Raw genomic sequence first — 20711 nt, 5'->3', positions numbered from 1 at the left:
TTCAAATACTGGTATAAGCAATCTGAAGTGGAAAAAAATGTGCAAGTTGAGGAATATGTTGGGCTTGCTTTTTTTCAGCCATGCACATTTTTATTACTCTCTGGGGATCTTTCCTTCCCTTTGCTTTCCGAACAGTCCCTTCCCATGCATGTTCTTCAGCAAAGCCCAGACCGTGAGGGGGAGGAGCAGGAATCTCTTGTTGGGTGCCAGGATGACCTGACATGTAGTTTTCCAGCCTGCATGATTCAGCTGCATAGCCCCAGAGTTATTAATGTTACTTGGGCAGTTGCTTACTATGGTTATCATCTAAATTGACACACTTTTAAGCCAGCATCAAATGTAAGTATGTAGGTACATGCATAGTAAAAAAAAAAAATAAATACACACTTGGATATCATGAGGATGCAGCCAGAATGAGGTAGTGGTTCAGGCATCCTGTTTTTGTTGGGGTGAGATTTTGGCTGAGACAAATGTTCCTGCATGTAAATCCATTGTGGTGTAATGTTAAGGCTACCTTAGATTGTAACCTGTGATCTTTCTGGCAGGCAAAGCGAAGGCTGGAGTTGGGAGAAAGTGGACATCAGAATCTCTGTGAAGGCCTAAAAACCCCAAAAGGGAAAGGAAGAGCAGCAACCAGGAGTCCAGACAGCCCAAAAAGTAAGGGTGGCTATAATTAGTGCCATTGCTTTATGTGCTGTGTTACAAGTAACTTAAGTGCGGCTAGTTCTGTTCAGGGCTTTCCCTGCACCTTATTCTCATCACACTTCATTATTGCTGTAAGGGCTTTGCAGCAGTTTACTTCTTCCTATTTTCCCCCATACAATTTTTATCTGTATTTTATTAGAAACTAGTATTTAAGCCCGTTACATTAACGGGTGCTAGAATATGTCTGTCTGTCTTTCTTTGTCTGTCTCTCTCTCTGGCCCTCTTTGTCTGTCTGTCTTTCTGTGTCTCTCCCTGCCCCTGTGTCTTTCTTCATTTCTTTCTTTCTGTCTCCCTCCCTCCTGCTATCTGTCTTTCTTTCTATCTGTCTCTCTCCCTGCCCCCTATGCAGCAGTATTTCCCCCACCCAACTTCCCTGTGCAGCATCCACATTCCCTCCCCCTCCATTATTCTGTGCAGCAAAAACAGCATTTCCCTCCCCCCCACTTCCTTGTGCAGCAGCATTCCCTCCCCCTCCATTTCCCTCCCCCACCCCACTTCCCTGTGCAGCAGCAACAGCATTTCCCTCCCTCCACTTCCCTGTACAGCAGCCGCAGCATCATTCCCTTCCCCTCCATTTCGCTCCGACCACACCACTTCCCTCTGCAGCAGCGTTTTCCCCTACCCCCCTTTCCCTTCCCGCTGTCTGGCCTGCTCCCTTAGTCCCTTGCCGTCACCCTCTTCCCTTCCCGCGGTCCTGACAAACCTGCCGACTCCAGCAGCATCCGCAGCACTCTACACACGCTGCTTCGGGGCCTTCTACTGCCCTGATGTACTCTTGCACGTCCCTGATGACATTATCAGAGAAGCGGCAGAGCAAATCAGGGCAGTAGAAGGCCCTGAAGCAGCATGTGTAGAGTGCTGTGGATGCTGCAGGAGTTGGCAGGTTTGTCGGGACCGCGGGAAGGGGGGGGGACGGCAAGGGACTAAGTGAGCCGGTCAGACGGCAGGAAGGGATGGGAGGGTCAGACCGTGATGGGAGGATCAACGGGGGTTCGGGTGGTTCTTTTTTGAAGTTTATTTTTAAGTTTAAAGCCGCGGCGGCGGCTTCTCTCTCGATTCCCGCCTGCATTGGAAGCCTTCTCCGACGCAGGTGTGGCTCGAGAGAGGAGTCGCTGCCGCGGCTTTGAACTTCGGCCTTGTAAATAAAGAGGGGGTAGTGTCTCTGCTGTCCAGTTTTTTTTGCCTCCCTTCCTTCCCTCCGGCTCCAATGGAGGAAATGCGGTCACTGGAAAGCTAAGCGCGCATGTGCACTCTGCCAACCACAGAACTACACATCAGGGAACATGGCGGCAAGAGTGCGCATGCGCGCTTAGTATTTTATTATAGTAGATTACCAAAGAAGCCATAGGAGGCATAAGCATTGGCAAACATCCTTTTCCAAGGTGACAGGTGTGGAGTACTTTTTCAAACTTTTTTGTAAGTTCAAATGTCCTGGCATAGAGACAATTGGTTGTACCCTGAGTAAAGATGGCTTCTTAAACACGGAGGCATAATAAACCTGAGCAGGAAGTTAGCATGGAAATGTCGGTTCCATTGATGGTATTGAGGGCAGGAGGAGAGGAATGATGGGGCTCTACAAAGAACTGATCAACCTGTCAAGATGAAAAGTGAGTAAGGGACTAGATGAACTGCTATAAGCCCATAAACTCAATAAAACGCTCTAAAACCCCTAAATTAGATTACTTTTACTTTTTTTCCTGTTTAGATAGAAATGTAGCTTTCCAGTATTTGCTGTCTCAATGGTCTGACTGCACAGGAGATCAGATTTGGAAGGAACTTCAGTAGGTGACAATAGTTGGGCAGAAAGCCAGAATTTGAGACACCAAAGTGCTATATCTCCAGACCCTTGCTATGTAGCCAAAGACTCCAGTGATGGCAAGAAACAAACGGTGGCCTATGACATTCATAATCTGTGAATCACCATCAGCTAGAATTGTCTTAGCCTGCAACACTCCCACCCACCACATTGTGTGTCTCTCTAGATGGCCACAGTCAAACCAACATTAGAGCATCTTGGGATAATAAGAGAGTAAGTTTCATATCCTGAGCAGAACATATATCTTCTACTCATACAGATTAAGGTTTATCCCAGGACAAGCAGGCATGATATTCTCACATGTGGGTGACGTCATCTACGGAGCCCCGATGCGGAAGCATTTTCAAGCAAACTTGATTGAAGATTTAAGTTTGCTCTGCTGCTCCACGCATGCGTGCCGTCCTGCTCCACTAGGGGGTGCATCCCCTCGTGGTGTCCAGTTTAAAATTTTCCGCTGAGCCTAGAAGTCGTGTTTTTTCAGGCTCTGCTCCAACTGCCTTCTAGCACTGCGATTTTTTCTTGTTTTTTCTCGATTAAGTCGCTGTGCGCGAATTTTTTCCTTTTCATCTTGATTCCTGCTTCGTTTTTGACCGACCCGGAGGCTTCCGGGTCCCCGTGGCCGCGTGGCTACTCGAGCCGCGGCCACTTTCGATTCTATGTCCCGGCCTTTGACCGGCTTTAAAAAGTGCACCCGGTGCGAGCGGCTTCTTTCCATCACAGACCCGCATCGCCGGTGCATCCTCTGCCTGGGGGCCGCTCATCCAACCGACTCCTGCCCCAGTGCGCTACCTTCCAGAACCGGGCCCTCCGTCGAAGGAAAGCCCGCATGGCGGATCTTTTCGCCCCAGACCAACCCTCTACCTCGGCCTCGGCCCCGGCCTTGACCTCAGCCCCGAATACCTCGGCATCGCCTCGAGACTCGAACCCGAAGCCCTCGGGACAACAGAAAACCTCGGCTCCGGGTAAGTCCCCTCTTCAGGTTCTATACCAGCGAAGAAACCAGCCTCGGGGACACCGGCGACGCATGGCGGAAGTCCCATGCTTACAGCCCCGGCGAAGCCCTCCAAGCCTTCGGGCCGTGCCTCCACCACACGGGAATACTCTGATACGAGGTCGCCCCCAGTGGAGTGCACCGAGGCAGTGGACATGCCTTCGATGCTGTCCTTGCCTGTCTTCCAGGACCTACTCCGAGCAATAATCTCGTCGGAGCTGTCCGCTGCAATGGCCCATCTACAACCGGCCTCGACCTCGACCCCGCATGTGCCAGACCAGCCTGAGCCTCGCGTCGAGCCACCTCGGGGAAAAGTACGCAAGCTTCGCCGCATCTCATCCTCCTCTGACTCCTCTCCGAGGCACCCGAGGCGCTCTCCCTCCACAGACTGCCACAGGGCAAAACGTCGTGCTAAACCGACAGAAACCTCGAACCGCCGTACCTCCAAGAAGGCCCGGAGTTCCCCCACTCTACGAGGCCGTTCCCCTACACCTCGTACGGGACCGCTCAGGGTGGCGGAGCTATCACTCTCCAACCCACGCATCCTCCGAACTCCCCCTCGGACCGGGGCTCCGATCCGAGGTGTCAGGCTTTCACCAAGGGAGTCCAGGTCGAGGTCACCGATTCGACATCGATCGGAACCCCGGCATCGTCTCCGAGGGGCTCCTCGAGACGTCGGAGATCCCCGACCCCGGAACACTTTCACAGTGCTTCCCCAGTCTCGGAACGTGGATCGGAGCGGGAACCTCGATACTCGAGGGAAGCCTCCCCATCCTTCTCCACCCGACGGATGTCTCGTTCACCGACCCCACACGGGGCCTCGGGAACATCCCGCCCATCCTTCACTCGCTTTGTCCAGGACATGGGCCACGCTTTGGACTTAGACCTCCAGTCCGACTCCAGATACTCAAAGGAGTACCTAGCGGAGCTGGACATGCCATCACTGCCCAGAGAGTCCCTTCGCTTACCGCCTAATCCGGTACTCCAACAGGCTTTCTTCAGGAACCTGGAAACCCCCTACATGGTCACAGCCCGTCCCCTCCAAAATGGAAGCCAAGTACCGTACGGTACCCTACCCGGGGTTTGAACAACCGCAGCTCTCCCACCAGTCGCTGCTGGTAGAATCGTCCCTGAAAAAGGCTCACCCCTCCCGGGTCTCGGCCACGGTCCCCCCAGGTCGGGAAGGCCGAACCCTGGACAAGTTCGGCAGGAGACTATATCAAAATGCGATGATGGCCTTTAGGGTGCAAAGCTTACACTTTCACCTTCACATCCCTACCTCAAACACCTCATCGGGCTACTGAGAGCCTTTGAGACTGACTTACCAGCCTCTCGCCAAGGGGCGTTTAGCCTGCTTGTAGAGTCCCTCTCCAACCTACGCCTTCATCTATTCCACGCGGCCTACGATGGCTTCGAACTCTCCTCCAGAGAGGCAGCCTTTGCTATCGCCATGCGCCGACTATCTTGGCTGCGCTTGGTCGACATGGACCCCAACTTACAGGACCGGTTGGCTAACCTCCCCTGCGTGAGAAAAGAGCTGTTTGACGACACTATCGAGGCGGCTACAAAACGCCTCTCTGAATATGAACGCTCATTTGCCTCCCTTGTCCGGCAAAAGCCAAAACCGCCCGCGTCCAGGCCATTCAGGGCCCCTCCGCGCCGCTACCCGCAAAAATCCACTCCTGCCTTCTCCCGGCCTCCGCCCATGCGTCCGCAAGCCCACCACCGGGCCCCACCCAAATCACAACCGCCTGCAACTACCAAACCATCCCCGTCCTTTTGACAGGATACGCGGAAGGGGTTGACCCCCTCCGCCAGAGTTCCAAGCTCCCTGCCTATCGGGGGCCGCCTCAGAGCTTTTTACCCTCACTGGGAACAACTCACGTCAGACGCATGGGTCCTTGGCGTGATCTCATCAGGATACTCTCTCAACTTTCGAGCCATTCCCCCAGACAGCCCCCCAGGGAAGTGCCCTCCCAACCGAACGCTACTACCCCTACTCCTCTCAGAAGCTCGAGATCTGCTTCGCCTGCGAGCAGTGGAGGAGGTTCCCCCCGACCAACGGGAGAAGGGCTTCTACTCCCGTTACTTCCTGGTACCGAAGAAAACGGGAGACCTACGCCCAATACTAGACTTGAGACGACTCAACAAATTTCTGGTATGGGAAAAATTTTGGATGCTTTCCCTACCGATCCTCTACCCCCTGATCGAAAAAGGCGATTGGCTCTGCTCCCTCGATCTGAAGGAGGCGTACACACATGCTCCAGTGCACCCAGCTCACCGCAAGTTCTTGCGTTTCCAAGTAGGGGACCTGCACCTACAATACCGAGTCCTCCCCTTCGGCCTAGCATCGTCACCCCGGGTCTTCACCAAGTGCCTCGTGGTGGTCGCAGCTGCCTTACGCTCTCAGGGCCTTCAGGTATTCCCCTACCTGGACGACTGGCTGATCAAAGCCCCGTCCAGGGAAGGGGTTATCTCAGCGACCCAACAGACTATTATCTACCTACAGAGTCTGGGGTTCGAGGTAAACTTCCCAAAATCCCAACTGAGCCCCTCGCAGTCCCTGCAGTTCATCGGGGCCACGCTGGACACGGTTCGCCTCCGTTCCTTCCTCCCCCCTCCACGTCTAGAGGCGTTAGTAAATCTGAGTCGAAGGATCTCACTGCAACCCTCGGTATCAGCTCGACAGATGATGACTCTACTAGGCCACATGGCCTCCACCGTCCACGTCACCAACTCCATTCGAGTACACCTCAGTGCGATTGCGGCCTTTCACCAGCCCCTGGAAGGGAAAGCCCTCTCGCTCCATCCCTTAGTCTCTCGCTTCATGAAGGGTCTCCTGAATGTCCACCCTCCTCTCAAACCCCCTCCGGTGGTTTGGGACCTCAACGTGGTTCTGGCTCAACTAATGAAACCTCCATTTGAGCCCCTAGACAAATGCCATCCAAAATTCCTCACTTGGAAGGTAACTTTCCTGCTTGCGCTCACTTCCGCTCGGCGGGTTAGTGAGTTACAGGCTCTGGTAGCGGACCCACCCTTCACGGTATTCCATCACGACAAGGTGGTACTCCGCACTCATCCAAAGTTCTTGCCTAAAGTAGTGTCTGATTTTCACCTCAATCAGTCCATTGTCTTGCCTGTGTTTTTTTCCCAAGCCCCACTCTCATCCCGGAGAGGTGGCGCTCCACACTCTTGACTGTAAGAGAGCGTTGGCCTTCTACCTCCAACGCACTCAGCCACACCGGAAAGTCCCACAATTGTTTTTGTCCTTCGACCCAAACCGGTTAGGTCACCCAGTTTCCAAGCGCACCTTGTCCAACTGGTTGGCCGATTGCATCTCCTTCTGGTACGCTCAGGCTGGTCTCGCGCTTCATGGTCGAGTAACGGGACACAAGGTCCGAGCGATGGCAGCCTCCGTAGCGTTCCTCAGGTCCACACCTATCGAGGAAATCTGCAAGGCTGCCACGTGGTCTTCGGTTCAAACTTTCACCTCCCACTACTGTCTGGACTCACTGTCCAGGAGCGACGGCCGATTCGGCCAATCGGTTTTGCGAAATCTATTTGCTTAAATTGCCAACTTCCCTCCATCCCTTTTCAGTTAGCTTGGAGGTCACCCACATGTGAGAATATCATGCCTGCTTGTCCTGGGATAAAGCACAGTTACTTACCGTAACAGGTGTTATCCAGGGACAGCAGGCATATATTCTCACAACCCGCCCACCTCCCCGAGGTTGGCTTCTTTGCTAGTTAAGTGAACTGGAGACCACGAGGGGATGCGTCCCCTAGTGGAGCAGGAAGGCACGCATGCGTGGAGCAGCAGAGCAAACTTAAATATTCAATCAAATTTGCTTGAAAATGCTTCCGCATCGGGGCTCCGTAGATGACGTCACCCACATGTGAGAATATATGCCTGCTGTCCTTGGATAACACCTGTTACGGTAAGTAACTGTGCTGTCATGTGCAGAGACCCAGAAGTTTAGTCTTTCATTCTTAGACAAAGGCTTGAGTCCTCATCACACAAGTGTGGTGACATTCAATGTATCCAGATTGTAAATAGATATTCCTCTTAATCCTACTATTTCAGATAATTAAAAAAATTATCAAGGCTTTGTGTTATTCAAGGCCCTTAGGGAATGTGTGTCTAGGACCTACTTTGGGGCAAGCCTTAGATCAATATACTGTGTATCCTAAGCTATCATTTCCAAGTTTCATATTTTAAGGTGATCATTGTCTTGTAATTAGGGGATGTGGGTTCTTTAAAAAAAAACCTGTTTCTTTCAAACACACAGGAGTATCCTAATATATATACAGCCCCATTTTTAGGTAACACTTTAGAAATTTGGAATTGATACATCAAGTTGATGTGTACAGTTTCAGTCATATTTTTAGAAAAGGATCTGCTGATGTAGAGCAGTCTTTAAAATACATGCAGGAGTGCATGTGCAGTAGGAGAAACCATTTTACAAAGAAGCATGTTCCAAATGTTTAATGAAGAAACTCAGCAGCTAAGACATAAGTTACCTTTGCAAAGAGGTATTTCACAATATACTGTATATGTGCAGGTTTGCAAAAGGCAAGTAACAAATGCAAATAGACTATGTGTTTAATGTTTGTGTATTGGATTCTTGATATACTGCCTTTCTCTGATACAATTAGTGGGTTATATACTATAAACACGTACTTTCTCTTTAGCTAGTGGCTCATAATCTGTGTTAAATTTTTTCAGACGTACCTGGGGCAGTGGAGGGTTAAGAGACTTGTCCAGGGTCACAAGGAGCCACAGTGGGGGCTAGATTCTCAAAACTTTGTGGTAAAAACCGATGAGCCGCTGTCACAGCTGTTATTGTAGCAATTTCAAAACAGCGAGTCCTTCTCCAAAAACCACCCATGTAAATTAGGTTGGCAGAGAGTAGCGAAGTTTTGCTAAATTTGCATATGCCCATCGCTGGTGATGTGCAGAATAAATGCACAAACACCCCCAAAACAAACCAAAATGAAGATAGGTAGGAGGAATGCCCACCCCCTCCCGTCGCTGCCGTAAAGCAACTTTCTCCCCCAAAGCATCGAGAGAGATGATGACTCCTCCCTCCTCCCCATTACCTTGTTTACGATGGCTGGCTGGAGGAAAGCCTACTCCCTCTGGCCAGCAGGCCTGCCTTTTCAAAATAGCAGGCCTTCCCCTCCCCAGTGCATCCTGAGATGTGCCAGGGAGGGGCCTAAGGCTCTGATTGGCCCATAATGTTTAAGGCCCCTCTTATCTAATTCTTCTTACTCACTGTCCACATGTGGTCCACATGAAGGGCCACATGCTGGTGGTACAGGCCCACTTGTGGTGCAGCCCTTTAAAGGGCCAACTGAGGAGGCCTGATGATGGTGGGAAGGGCTTCGACTCATGCTGCATGGAGTAACTGCCAGTGGAGAAAGGAGAGATGACCGTCTGGCTCCCTTCTTCTCTTTGCTGGAGGCTTGGGATTGGCGGTGCCCTGGAGCAGTCTGCTTCAGTGTAAAGGGACAACTGAGGAGGCCAGATGATGGTGGGAGGAACCTCGACTCAGGCCATGTGGAGGAACTGCTGGTGGAGAGAGGAGGAATGCCCCGCCGACTCCCTCCTCTCTCTGCTCTAGGTTTTGAAGTGTCTTGCCATTTTTACTTTTCCCCTTGTGCCTCTGCTAACTTAAGTTCCGCTTGTGCATGAGATGAGTAAGCTTAGTCACTAAGATAACTCTGAACAATCCAGAAAGTAGTAGACTTCAGATAGAGGGACTTAACACAGCCTGGTCTCTGCAGCTCATACTATTGAGCTATGCTAATGGTAGCTTCAGTCTAACAATGGCATTTGGGAAAAATGAATCCTAACACAGCCTGATAGTTTTTAGGGTTATGCTCGGATTGTACAAGAATCCTTGTTGATCTAATGGCAATTTTGTGCTCAAATGAACTGGGTTTGAAGTTTGTGTTGACAATGCTGATGACATAATTTGCAATCCTACTGGCCACAAAATAATAATTATACGTGAATATAACTCTCTCCTTCTCCTCCTCCTCCTCCTTCTAAGGAAAAACAGGAGCTAAATCCAGCAAGCAAAACCAAAATGTGGAAATTGATTTGTTGTCACCCCAATGTTCATATCTCATGTCTTTTTAAACCAGATTGATTTTGAGAAAAGACAAATGCTTTATTTATTTATTCAGTTTTCTATACTGTTCTCCAAGGGGAGCTCAGAACGGTTTACATGAATTTATCCAGGTACTGAAGCATTTTTCCATGTCTGTCCTGGTGGGCTCACAATCTATCTAATGTACCTAGGGCAATGAGGGGATTAAGTGACTTAGGGTCACAAAGGAGCAGCATGGGTTTGAGCCCATAATTAGAGAATGACACTGGGACAAATTTTTCCCCATCCCCACAGGAACTATTTTCCCATCCCAGAGAGTTCTTTTCCTGTCCCTGCCCCATTCCTGCAAACTATGTTTTCATCTGCACTAGAGAGCTGCATGGAAACAGGGACGACAGGAATCCACGGGGATCCCGTGGGGATGCCCCCTCGGGTCGCAGGGATCCCATGGGGATGTCCCTCGTGGTCTTGGGGATCCAGCAGGGTTCGATGCAACTCGAGCCGCAAGGCTCGTCTTCTTTTCCTACCTGCCCTGCAGCACGTAGCCAACCGGAAGTCTTCCCTGATGTCAGCGCTGACGTCAGAAAGAGGGCTTTGCGTCAGTTATGTGCCAGCATGTAGGGCAACGAGCCCTGCACGTGACTGACGCAAAGCCTTCCATCCAACATCAGCGCTGACCACGGGGGAAGATTTCCGGTCGGCTACGTGCTGCAGGGCAGGCAGGAAATAGAAGACATCAGGGCAGGTAGGAAAAGAAAACGAGCCTCACGGCTCGAGCTACCTCAGAGAAAGTTGCTGAAAGGAAATTTCCTGGAAGATGAGGGCTGGACACGAACGTGGGAGGCAAACGTGGGACAGAAGGGGGTCGAACATGAGAGACAAACACGGAACACAATAGGGGGGAGGGAGTGCGTTTTTGGAAACAAGGCATGAACTTGGGAGAGAGGAAGGGAGTGAAAGAGATGCTGAGGTGGGGGAGGGAATGCATTTTTGGTCACAGAAGGCATGAACTTGGGAGAGAGGAAAGGGAGGGAAAGAGATGGTTGTGTACACAGGGAATGGAAGAAAAAGGAGAATTTTTGGTCATAGGGAGGGAGTGAGGTACAGATGAGAGGGAAGAGAAAGATGAGAGGGAGAAATATTATGGTGGAAAGGGAACAGTGGGACAGATTGAAATGGATGCAAGAGGGAGGAATGCTGGACATAGTGGTGAAGGGAATGGAGGGAGAGATGTGGCATGGTGCTGGAGAGGGGTGATAGAAGGAGAAATGTTGGGCATGGGGCTGGTGGGCAGGGGCGAAAGATGAGAAAGGAATAAATGCTGGACCATGGTAGGAGGAACCAATGGACAGCAACAGAAGAATTTACAGAAGATGGGAAAGTGGAAAAAAGAAACTGGGACCAACCTTTATGGGAAAAATAAGTCTCCAGGCAACAAAGGTAAACAAAAAAAAAACTATTTATTGACTAAAATATGTTAGCTTTGGGAAATGTATATAGTAGATATCTTTGTATTGTGTTCAAAAGAAAAGGAAATGCATTTCTGGTTTTATTTCTACAGTGTTGAAGTACTTGTTGACCCTTGCTGTGACTGGTGGGGATCCCCAAGCACTGCCAGCAGAGGACCTCCTCTAGAGATGGCCAGAACTCTCCTCCACCAAGCACAGCAGTCGCTGGCAGCATCCATGAGCCACTGAAGTGCCATCATCTGTGACTCAAGGACGCTACTATTGCCTGCCAAACTTGGCAAAAGGGATCCCCGGCCAACTGCAAAGAAAGTCCTCAGCTGACAGCTTGGGGGTTCTCATCAGCTGAGTATTTATATTTCATATTTACTTATTAGAGGCTCTGGTAGAAACCCGTTTACAAAGTATGTATTCTTCCCAATCAATATTTTCAAATTAATAAAGTGTCCTTGCTTATTTATAAATGGGTCTCTACCAGAGTCTTTAATTCAGTAGCATAATTAAATGAAATAACTATTTCTGAAGTTTCTAGGGATGGGTAGGGACGGAGGGGATTCCTCGCAGGGACGGGTAGGATTTCTGTCCCCGCGAAACTCTCTAATCTGCTCAAGCCGCGAATACTTTAAAATCATAAGTGTTCGAGATTTGTGCGGTTAAAGCTGAGCTTACAGGAATGGGGCAGGGACAACGCCAAAACTAGCAGGGTCAGGCGAAATTCAGTTCCTGTGGAGACGGGGACAAATTTGTCCCCATGTCATTCTTTACCCACATCCACACTTTCCCCCCTCGAAGTGTTAGCTGTCGGCTCTGCTGTGTAAATTGTGTGTGTTTATGATAAGATACATGTAAACCAAAATCCAAGACACATACTCTCAGAAGCTACACAAATTTTCCAGATCTTAACCCATATCCTTTCTCTGTTCTCTTCTTGCTTCCAAGGATCATGTTACTAAGTGTATGTGCCTCATTCCCATCCCCACCCCATCCACATTCTCAAGAAAATAGTTGATTTTGAGGCCCTAAAGTAAAGGGGGAGTGGTTGTGTGTGGCTCTTGCTGCGATTTCCAGTTAATGTGGAAATGGGGAGGAAATGTGCAAGCTTTTTCTCTTTTAATAGCTTGAACAGCAAGAAAAAAAAATTCTTGTGGGCCAGCTTAATAGGATAGTTGAAATGATAAAATATTGCAACTGGCAGCTGAGACTTGAAAATGCTCGGAATTTATCAGCCATTATTGTGTGCGAGACGTGGAATGCTGAAGCAGTATGTACCATGGCTGATTTTTTTTTTTTTTTCCTTTCTTTTGGTTTATCCCACCTCACTCTGTCTTTCTTTTGGCTTAGCTCCAAAGTCTCCTTCAGAAAAGACGCGGTACGACACTTCGCTCGGCCTTTCTGACAAAGAAGTTCATTCAGCTCCTGAGCCAGTCTACAGATGGGGTGGTAGATTTGAACAAAGCAGCTGATGTCCTCAAGGTGCAAAAAAGGAGAATTTACGACATCACCAATGTGCTGGAAGGCATCCATCTCATTAAGAAGAAATCAAAGAACAACATTCAGTGGATGTGAGTATCCAGCCTTTTCTCTCTGGGGTATGCTGGTGCGGGCTTTTTCTGCTCCCCCTTCTGACTTCACCAAGGTGCTGTGTGGATAAGCTTTTGGGCTTTTAGAGGAGAAACTTACTCAGACCCTTTAGAAGAGGATGCTGTATGCAGATGAGCTCAAGGGTAGGATATATTTTAAATGATCTTTACCTACTCAAGTTTCTGTTGAGTTGATATACTAAGGCATTTATCAACATTAGGAGATGAATATGTACTATATTTTTTATATGCATGAATAAGAAGTGAAGAGTGGAAAGGAGAATTAAATACATTTGGAGGTTTCTACCTTGTGTTTAAAGTTATCAGTACAGTGGCAGTGCTGTTTGCTAGCAATCCCTATGTATTTAAGTCACTATTGCTTAGTCGTCATCAGCTATCAGCCTTTCATTTATAGCTTATCCTCTTCTAGAAGTGCCTTGAAGAGAAATTGGTTAAGTGTTGTCTGTGGAAACGGAGTACACTTCCCCCTCAGTATTCGCGGTGATGGGGGAATAACAAGTCAGCGAATATAGAAAAACCGCAAATAACTTTTTGTATGTTGTTCAGTTTTTTGTTAAAAAAAAACCCAAAACAACAAAAAAAACAACAACCCCTAGAGAATATGATAAAACTGTGAATAACCTGACCTGTTCCAGCAGTTTTTCTCTGTGCAACGCTGGGAGCAGCAATTTTTCTTTGATGTAATTTTTGGGGCGGAGCATGCAAACGAAAAACCGCGATTGATGAAACCACGAATATGGAGGGGGGAGTGTAGCCTGGTAGCTGACAGCCAACAAAACTTGATTCAAATATTACTGCCTCTCCTTGTGATCTTTGGCAATTGGAAACATAGGAACATGATGGCAGATAAAGGTCAAATGGCCCATCCAGTCTGCTTATCTGCAGTAACAAATATCTCTTCTTCTTTCTAAGAGATACCAAGTGCCTATCCCTCGCTCTCTTGAATTCAGACATAGTCTGTCACCACCATCTCTTCTGGGAGCTCATTCATCTACCTCCTTTTCTGTAAAAAAAAGTATTTCCTTAGATTACTCCTGAGCCTATCAATCTCTTAACTTCATCCTTTGCTTTCTCAATTCCAGAGCTTCCTTTCAAATGAAAGAGACTTGACTCATGCTCATTTACACCAATTTCCTGTTGCTTGTCTCTGTAGTGAACATAATTAAGCCTAGTGTAATATTAACCCATCTTAGCAGAGTAAAAGGGAAAATAGATCTTTATTTGGTGGAACTACAGGTTCCAGAAGACACTGGGCTTTTCAGCCCTGTTCTGAAGCAGCCTTGGGGAGGGCTGAATGAGCAAGTGTCTCTCAGCTGGTGGTAATTAACAGCTAGGCAAACGGGCAGAAAGGGGCTGTTTAAATGACTAGCCTGGAGGGCAAAGGAGGAAGGAAGGCCCATAGTGAGGACATGCAGGGTGCCAAGCTGCGGAAGAGATTGCAGCGAGCCAAGTTGACCTGGACCTGCTAGTCTGGCATTGAGATTGTCTTCAGCCTTAAGCCTAGCCATCTTGAACTCAGGTATTATGAAGACATGTTTGGCAATTGGATTAAATACAATGTTCACAAAGGAAGTGTCTGAGAATTATGTTTGAATTTGAGCTAAGTTAGCCAAGCACACTAGAGGAAAAAAAACTCCAGCCCAGGTTTTATGTTAGGGAAACTTATTTTTCCTTTGAGCTAAGAAAAGCTATGTTTGAATGTTTTGTTTGGGAGGCTTATTGCCCACAGAAGGGGGAAGGGTAGTAGCTGTAGCAATGGCTTTTCATTAAGCAATTATTTTTTTTTTTTGAGTCACAAGAACCAGGAGGTATACCTGGGATTGTTTCTCTGAGCTTCAAGCCCTAATCCATTAACCCACCGGGATGAAGGAGAAGGCAAAGGGAGTTGTTGAAGAAGTGAAATACTGGATTGAACCTTGTTTGGAACTCTTAAGGAACAGTTTTTGGCTTGATTTCAGACTACCTAATTTGTGTGAATGAAATCCCTTGATAAGCCCAGTTTTCTATGATTTCTTTTTCTTTGCTTAAAGTTTGGAATGGTAATAAAAGTTTAAAGTTCACTGCTGTTGATTGGCTCCTGTTTGATAAAGCATCTGAGAGAGTCTGGTAAGATTTATATAAAGAAAGCTGGAGGAAAGGTACAGAGAACTGGGAGTTACACCGGGCACTATCTTCTGTGTCCCAAGAGCCTAGACCAGAGGTGCCCAAAATGTCGATCGCAATCTACTGGTAGATTGCAGAGCCAGTGTTCTCCTAACATTCCCCCAGTCACTTTCTCACCTTTAAAGTACTATACTGTAATTATGGCAGCCTGCAGAGCGAACGTAGCAGGCTGCCATCAGCCTCTGTAGCATGTTCTCTCTGCTGCAGTCCCGCCCCCCCCCCCCCCGATGTTGGAGGAGGTGCGGGACGGCGGCAGAGGGAACGTGCTAAAGAAGCTGACGGCAGACTGCTACGTTCATTCTGCAGGCTGCTGTAATTAACTTTTAACTGTGGTAGGCCCGGAGGGAAGAATGGAGGTGAGAAGTGACCTGACAGTCACTGTGTACAGGGAAGCAGCGGAGGTAAGGCTCTGCACGTCGGGGTAAAATTGTGCCCATCACAAGGACCCTGGTGGGAGGAGGGATTGCCTTAAGAGATGCTGGATCGAGGGGGGGGAAGAGACAAAAGGACCTTGAGGAGGGGTGGGAAACCAGCCTTGAACCAAAAGGAAGGGGGAAGACAAGGCAGATCCTGGACTACTATAGGGGTTAGAGAGGGGAAACACTCTGAACTGAGGAGAGAGAGATGCCAGGCCCTGGGGAGGGGGAAGACAAAGAGTTAGAGAGACAAAGACCTGGACCAAAGGTGGGAGGACTCAAAATGTTAGCAGAAGGAAGATAGAGAGAGGGAGAAACCTGGGAGGTAGAAGAGAGGGGGGCAGATGTTGGACTATGGGAGATGCAGACAGGAGAGACCCTGAGGAAGAACAGAGAGATGCAAGATCAGAACAGAGGAGGGAGACATGTTGCCAATAGGGGTGGAGGAGAGAGGAAGAAAAGCTGGACTCCAGGAGGACAGAAAGAGATGTTGGTTGGAGAATGGAATGAGGACTGGAGGACTGAAGAGGTGCACTCGGTATATATATATAAATAAATATGGGGGGGGGGTCTTTTACTAAGGCGCACTAGCTGATTTAGCGTGTGCTAAATGCTAATGCGTCTATAGAATTATAATAGGCACATTAGCACTTAGTGCGTGCTAAATTGGCTAGCGCACCGTAGTAAAAGAGAGGTATATGTTTAGTATTTTTATTGTTGGTAGATCATTTTGACTTGGTCATTTTAAAAGTAGCTCGCAAGCCAAAAAAGTGTGGGCACCCCTGGGCTAGACGATGGCTTAGGGGTTCCACAAGAGATGTGATGTAATGTGCTCATATTTTAAATTTACTGAAAATTACTCTGGCTGCTACATTCTGGACCACTTGTAGTGCTCTCGTTGTTTGTTTGTTTTCTGATGGTCCTAAAAATAACCCATTACAGTAAAGTAAGGACTTGCTAAATTTTGACAGAAGATAACTTCAAGAAATTTATTCAGGTATTCTCTTAATCTGCGCAAAGTATGTAGTCTACAAAATACCTGACATCACTTTTTGTACCCGATACCTCATTGTCAAATTAGAATCGATCATTATTCCCAGGTTTTGAATTTATGTTGCAACTGGTACCCGGATATCTTCTGAGGGTAAGATGATAAAGAGTATAATTTGAGTTTTTACAATGTTCAATTTGAGTTTTATTTACCAACATCTAGAGATCTATCTTGCCTAAGCACAGATTAAGTATCTTTGTTTCTTAGAGTGGTTGATAGGAATAATAAATTGTATGTCATCAGCATATAGATGATATTGCAATCCCAAACAGCCCAATAACATACATACACAGGAGAAACAATTAGATATTAAATAGCATTGCTGACTGACAAGATCCCTGAGGAACACCTGTGACTATTTCATACGCCATTAGAGTTCATACACTCATTAAACATACAAAATTTCCTGTCCCTGTCCTTTAGAAATAATGAAAACCACTTGAATACTGTACCGGTTCTAATTAAGCTAACTGACGAAATAGTTTTTCAAAATGGTGTGATTAATGGTATCAAAGGCAGCCGAAATATCCAAAGATATTAACTAGTATCTCGTACCCATGTCAAACCTTTCCCTCATTAAATCAAAAAGAGGTTTAACAAATTTTCAGTATAATGATACTGTTGGTCAGAATTGGTAGTCATCTAAGATTACATTCAAGGATATAAAATCTGATAACTGTTCATAAACCACTTTCTCAATTAACTTAACCAAATATGGCAGAGATAAGACAGGATGAAAATTTCCTACCATGGATCGATCTAGAGAGACCTTTTTTCAAAACTAGTTATCTTAAATTGAACACGTAACTTTCCAGTTAACAGATCTAATCATGCACACAAATACAGCGATCATAGTGCTGCCTGAAGCTTTCAACACAGAAGGATGTAGGAAGGACACTGTTCTTCATTGCAAGGCCCAAAGGCCAATGGTGGCTCCCAGAGACCTCGTTTGGCGGCCCTTGTCTTTCTGGGGAGGGGGTTCCTACTTCTCTGCCTTTCTACTCGGGGTCAAGACAGAAAGGGAAAAGTATAATGGGGGAGGAGTACATGCTTGAAGGACAAAGCATTTCTCAATAGACAAAATAGAATGCATTTGGAAATGCTCACAACCGTTGAGCAATGAAACTTGAAGATGGGCTGTGGGGATGGATGTCATTGATATACACTGGTCAGCAATGATGTGGCTCCACATGCGAAGATTTGGCAGTTCTTCAGCTCATTAAAAGCCAAAGTGGCCCCAACTTAAATATGAATGAAGACCACTGATGTAGGATATCCAATCTACTCATTTTCTGATTTAACTCTAGTTACTGGTTGGGTTTTTTTTTCTTTTTTTTAAAGTACTATGCTCCTGTATTCAGTGTGTTGAAGAATGGGAGGAGCAAAAAAAAACAAAACAGAAGAGGCAATTAGTCATCAGATGCCTTTATTAATGCTGTAGTCATTAGAAGGTAAACTAAGGGCCATTATGTTACATATAAATGGGAGTCTGTACATCAGGTGATCAATCCTTGCTCGTGAACCTCTTGCAGAAGGGTGTCAATCACATCTTTCAGTTTCTCCTCCACTAGTGGAGTATAGCACTCTCTCTAGTTTTTCTTCTACAAGCAAACCAAGAAGAGGTGTTCTGATCTTCTCTGTTCAGTTTTTATATTTTTGGGTCTTGACTCTGTTTTTGGGAGGTTTTGGTGCCAGAGAACCCCATAGTTGGTGCATTCTGCCTGGGAGAGAACGCAGAGTAAAGGGATGAATAATGCTGGGGGGGGGGGGGGGGATTGGGACAGAGTAAAGGGGGGGTGCCATGGGGGATTTGAAGGGGGAGGAGAATGAGGAATTGGTTGGCATTTGTATGTGGGGGCAGACAGAATTATGGGTCATATTGGGATTTAGGAGATAGAGAGCTGCAGTTGGAGTGAGCGGAACTGAGAAAGCTAGAACCTGAGAGAGGAAAATTCAGGAAGGGATTTCAGGCCTTATGATGGGGGAATTATACACAAAACTACAAATGTTACAGAATTTTAAAATATTGGGTGCAGTATTATGCCAGGAGTAATATATTTTTATGAGTAATACTATCGTCAAATGGGAGCTTTAAAGTAACACATACATACACACACACATACATACACATACACACATACACATACACACATACACATACACACATACATACATACACACACACACATACACATACACATACACATACACACATACACACACATACATACACATACACACATACATACACACATACTTGAGATTAGATATTGATATAGCCCAGTGGTTCCTAACCCTGTTCTGGAGGACCCCCAGGCCAATCAGGTTTTCCAGATATCCCTAATGAATATGCATGGAGCAGATTTGAATGCCTATCACTTCCATTATTTGCAAATCTCTCTCATGCATTGGTTTAAAGAGTTTTCAAATGCATTCTGTAAATCCAATCAAAATTGGTTGAGGGCAGACTAGAGTATAAGGTAGCGTTTTTCAACACTCTCCTTGAGACCCACTTAGCCAGTCAGGTTTTCAGGATATGCACAATGAATCTGCATGCAGTGGAGTCATTGCATACAACTTTCTCATCCTGAAGACCTGATTGGTTGAGTGTGTCCCAAGGACTGAACTCAGAACAGTGGTTTGTGTTGGCAATGTTGGAGTAATATAATTTGCTTGTGAAAAACAGTGTTGGTTGATGGATCTGGCCCCCCTACAAACCAAAACCAGAACCAGCAGGAAATCAGACCAATGGTTTGATAATGAACTACTCCAACTCAAAAGACAGTGTAGAAGATTAGAAAGAAAATGGAGAAAAAAGAACCAAGATCAAACAAAAATCGACTGGAAAAAAATCAACAAACAATACAAAAATCTACTAAGGGATAAGAGGAAAAGCTACTATACTAATCTCATAGGCACGGAAACCCAAGATTCCAAAAAAATATTCCAAATCCTGAAAGAACTAACAGACACCAAACCATACACAACCACCACGAACACCCCTCCACCATCACCCACCCTCTTAGCAGAACACTTCAAGAACAAAATTACAAACGCCAGAGCCACTCTCATCACTAACCCATCCCATCAAAACACAATCACAATCCACCCTTCAGGAAAAGAGGCAACTGCTGCAGACAGAATTTGGACTCAATTCCCCAACATACAATGGTCAGAATTCAACAAATTATACAAAAAATACAGTCACTCCTCCTGTGACCTCAACCACTGCCCCTCATATCTCCTTACCACCTCTAGTGTAAAATTCCGCACCATAATTCTACAATGGATTCAATTCACGCTCACAGAAGGCACATTCCCTGCTGACCTCAGGGAAATCATCATCACCCCAATCCAAAAAGACCCAAAAGCACCACAAAACCACCCATCTAACTTTAGACCTATAGCCTCAATTCCGCTATATGTCAAAATTATAGAAGGCCTAGTAGCCAAACTCCTCACCAATTACATAGATGACCACAACCTACTCCACCCCATGCAATCAGGATTCAGAACAAACTTCAGTACAGAGACACTACTAGGCTCCCTTATGGATACCGTCAGACAACACCTTAGTACAGGGAAAAAAATGCTGCTCATACAACTGGACCTAACTGCGGCATTCGACTTAAGTGGATCACAACATCCTTCTACAGATCTTAGACGCAATAGGCATCTCAGATAAAGTATACTCTTGGTTTGAAGGATTCCTAAAACTCAGAACCTACAGTGTAAAATCTAACAAAGAAAAGTCAGAATCCTGGTCAAACCCCTGCGGCGTACCACAAGGATCTCCACTATCCCCTACCCTCTTCAACCTCTACACTGCTTCTCTAGGAACGCATCTGGACAATCTAGGCATAACCACCTATAGTTATGCCGATGACATCACCATCCTCATCCCATACGATCATTCTAAACCTACATGACAGACAAACTTCACCAAACACTTGAAACAGTCACAACCTGGATGAAAAACCACAAACTTAAACTCAACCAAGACAAAACCAAATTCATCCTTCTCGAAAATGACAAGGTCCAAACCACAATCAACCTAGATATAAACGCAATCAAATACCCCATCCAAACCACCATAAAACTACTTGGCATGACCATAGACAGACGCGGCACTATGCAACCGCAAATAAATAAAACAATTCAGAAATCATTCGCAATCATGAGAAATCTGAGACAAGTCCGAAAATTCTTTGAAAGAACACAATTCCAACTTATAGTGCAATCCCTAATACTAGGTATATTGGACTACTGCAACATCCTCTTCCTTCCTTGCCCTGCAACGACGATTAGACAACTCCAAACAATCCAAAATACAGCTTTGAGACTCATCTATTCATTGAGAAAACATGATCACATCACTGAAGCCTT

At 46.6% G+C, this 20711-nt stretch overlaps 1 protein-coding gene across 1 annotated transcript in view; it reads left to right on the top strand.

The window, feature by feature from the left end:
* The window catches only part of E2F3 (E2F transcription factor 3), a 132713-nt gene that overhangs the window by 75811 nt on the left and 36191 nt on the right, over positions 1 to 20711 (top strand). Inside the window, 3 exon segments of the mRNA XM_033934568.1 lie at positions 546 to 657; positions 12436 to 12485; positions 12487 to 12656. Coding sequence (XP_033790459.1) covers positions 546 to 657; positions 12436 to 12485; positions 12487 to 12656 — 332 coding nt within the window.

The sequence above is a fragment of the Geotrypetes seraphini genome, chromosome 2, assembly GCF_902459505.1.
Source record: "Geotrypetes seraphini chromosome 2, aGeoSer1.1, whole genome shotgun sequence".
In the NCBI taxonomy this organism is placed as follows: domain Eukaryota; kingdom Metazoa; phylum Chordata; class Amphibia; order Gymnophiona; family Dermophiidae; genus Geotrypetes; species Geotrypetes seraphini.
Note: the sequence above shows the minus strand (reverse complement) of the source record. Positions and strands in the feature narration are given on the sequence as shown.